General features: G+C 52.8%; 1 protein-coding gene across 1 annotated transcript in view; it reads left to right on the forward strand.

The window, feature by feature from the left end:
• RPL3 (ribosomal protein L3) overlaps positions 1–1,882 on the forward strand; it is a 7,682-nt gene that overhangs the window by 2,215 nt on the left and 3,585 nt on the right. Inside the window, exons 4-5 of the mRNA XM_006890195.1 lie at positions 1–169; positions 882–1,017. The exon at positions 1–169 is cut by the window's left edge and continues 23 nt beyond it. Coding sequence (XP_006890257.1) covers positions 1–169; positions 882–1,017 — 305 coding nt within the window. The remainder of the gene's footprint in view (positions 170–881; positions 1,018–1,882) is intronic.

The following is a 1,882-nucleotide window of genomic DNA, read 5'->3' on the forward strand; positions in this document are numbered from 1 at the left end:
AGGTGAACAAGAAGGAAGTGGTGGAGGCGGTGACGATTGTGGAGACGCCTCCCATGGTGATTGTGGGCATCGTGGGCTACGTGGAAACCCCTCGCGGCCTCCGCACCTTCAAGACTGTCTTTGCAGAGCACATCAGTGATGAATGCAAACGGCGCTTCTACAAGAACTGGTAAGAGGCCCCTGCAGCCTAGGGGCTGGGGAGACCTCCCAGCTCTGAAGAAGGGCCCGTGGTTTTCCCCCCTTAACAAAGGTATTTCAGAACAGTGAGAGGGCTAGAATGTATGGTAAGGGCACCTTCAGATTAGGGGTTGGTGAGACCTCCCTACTCTGCAGGAGAAAGGCCTGAGGTTTTTCCCTTTGAAAAAGGGTATTTGTGGAGCAGATAGAGGCTTGAAGTCCCTTGAGTTCCCTAGCGGGGAGCAGCACTGACTGTTGGCTTCTGCATGCTGGGTTTGTTGAGGCAAGAGGACACTAATCTCTTGAATGAGTCCACCCCAGAAACCAGGGGAAAATCTTGAACAATGCTCAGGCCTTGTTGCCTGGCCTGGGGTTTGATGCCGGTCTGGAGACCTTGAATTTGAGTTTGCTTACCCAGAGGGGCCTGCTTAGCACTGGTTGCTGTGGCATCTGTGGAGCATGAATTGGTCTGTGTGTTCTCAGTGCCACGACTCGGATTAACCTGTGCACCTCTGCGCAGCTCCGCTCGGCTCTGCCCGATGAGCTCCCTCCAGGCTCCGCTTGCCAGTGGAAAAGGCTCCTTAGAAGCTGGCAATGAGCCCCATCCCCTCGCGGTGCCCTTGTGCCCTCCGCTCACCCCTCCTTGGAGAGGTGATGAAGGCCTGCACCCTGCCCCCCTCCCCAACTCTGCTCTGCTCCTGAAGGCACAAGTCTAAGAAGAAGGCTTTTACCAAGTACTGCAAGAAATGGCAGGATGAGGATGGCAAGAAGCTGTTAGAAAAGGACTTCAGCAGCATGAAGAAGTACTGCCAGGTCATCCGGGTCATCGCCCACACCCAGGTGAGCACAGGGCAGTGACTCCATCCTCAGGTCCTGGCGCCTCCTGGTCCTCCGCTTGAACTGATGCCATCAGCATTCTGGGGCAGGGTCCAGGCTGCTGCTGGCTGAGAGGTTCCCTTAAACATTGGCTCTGGCTCCTGTTAAGAGCCATCAAGTTGTAGTTGACTCAGTGACCTCACTATGAAAGAAAATCCTTAACACTCTGGCTTCTAGAGGCCTCTTTAAAGGACAACTCTGAGAAGTGATTCAGTCATTTGGGTCTTTTCTGTTGCCAGCAGAGGGCACTGTGCCCATGCTGACTCTAATGCATGTAAGTCATGCTTATTGTATGAAAATGTCGTTGGTTCAGTGTTACAAATGCCAGCTTGCTGAGTGGCGCTGAGGTTGGCGGGACCAGGCCTGTTAACTGCCTCACTCCTGGTTTTTTACCCTGCCCCTCTGCTGCGAGACTTGCTCACAGGTCAGCTGTGCCCAGTGTCCCACATGCTGGTCACTCAGTTACACTCCATGTTCGTAACGCTTGAGATGTGAGCTGAGGTAGTTCCAAGGCTGTTCCCCAGAGGACCTGAGTGAAGACATGAGTGTGTCTGGATTAGGCAGCAAGAGGCATCTGAAGCAGCTGCGCAATGTTGATGGCCTACAATTCAAGCACAATTCATAGTAACTCGGTACAAAAGGCCTGCAGCCTTTCTCTAACTGTTGACATTATCAAAGTTCATTTCCAAGGGCATGTATAGGAAGTGGATGTCACTCCTGCTTCCAAACCTATTTGCAGAATGGGAGATCCTGAGACATGGCTGTTGTTATGTGCCATCGAGTCGCTTGCGACTCATAGCGACCCTATGTACAACAGCCTTAAACTCCG

This window comes from Elephantulus edwardii, unplaced genomic scaffold, assembly GCF_000299155.1.
Source record: "Elephantulus edwardii isolate Elephantulus edwardi_28Jun2011 unplaced genomic scaffold, EleEdw1.0 scaffold00086, whole genome shotgun sequence".
In the NCBI taxonomy this organism is placed as follows: domain Eukaryota; kingdom Metazoa; phylum Chordata; class Mammalia; order Macroscelidea; family Macroscelididae; genus Elephantulus; species Elephantulus edwardii.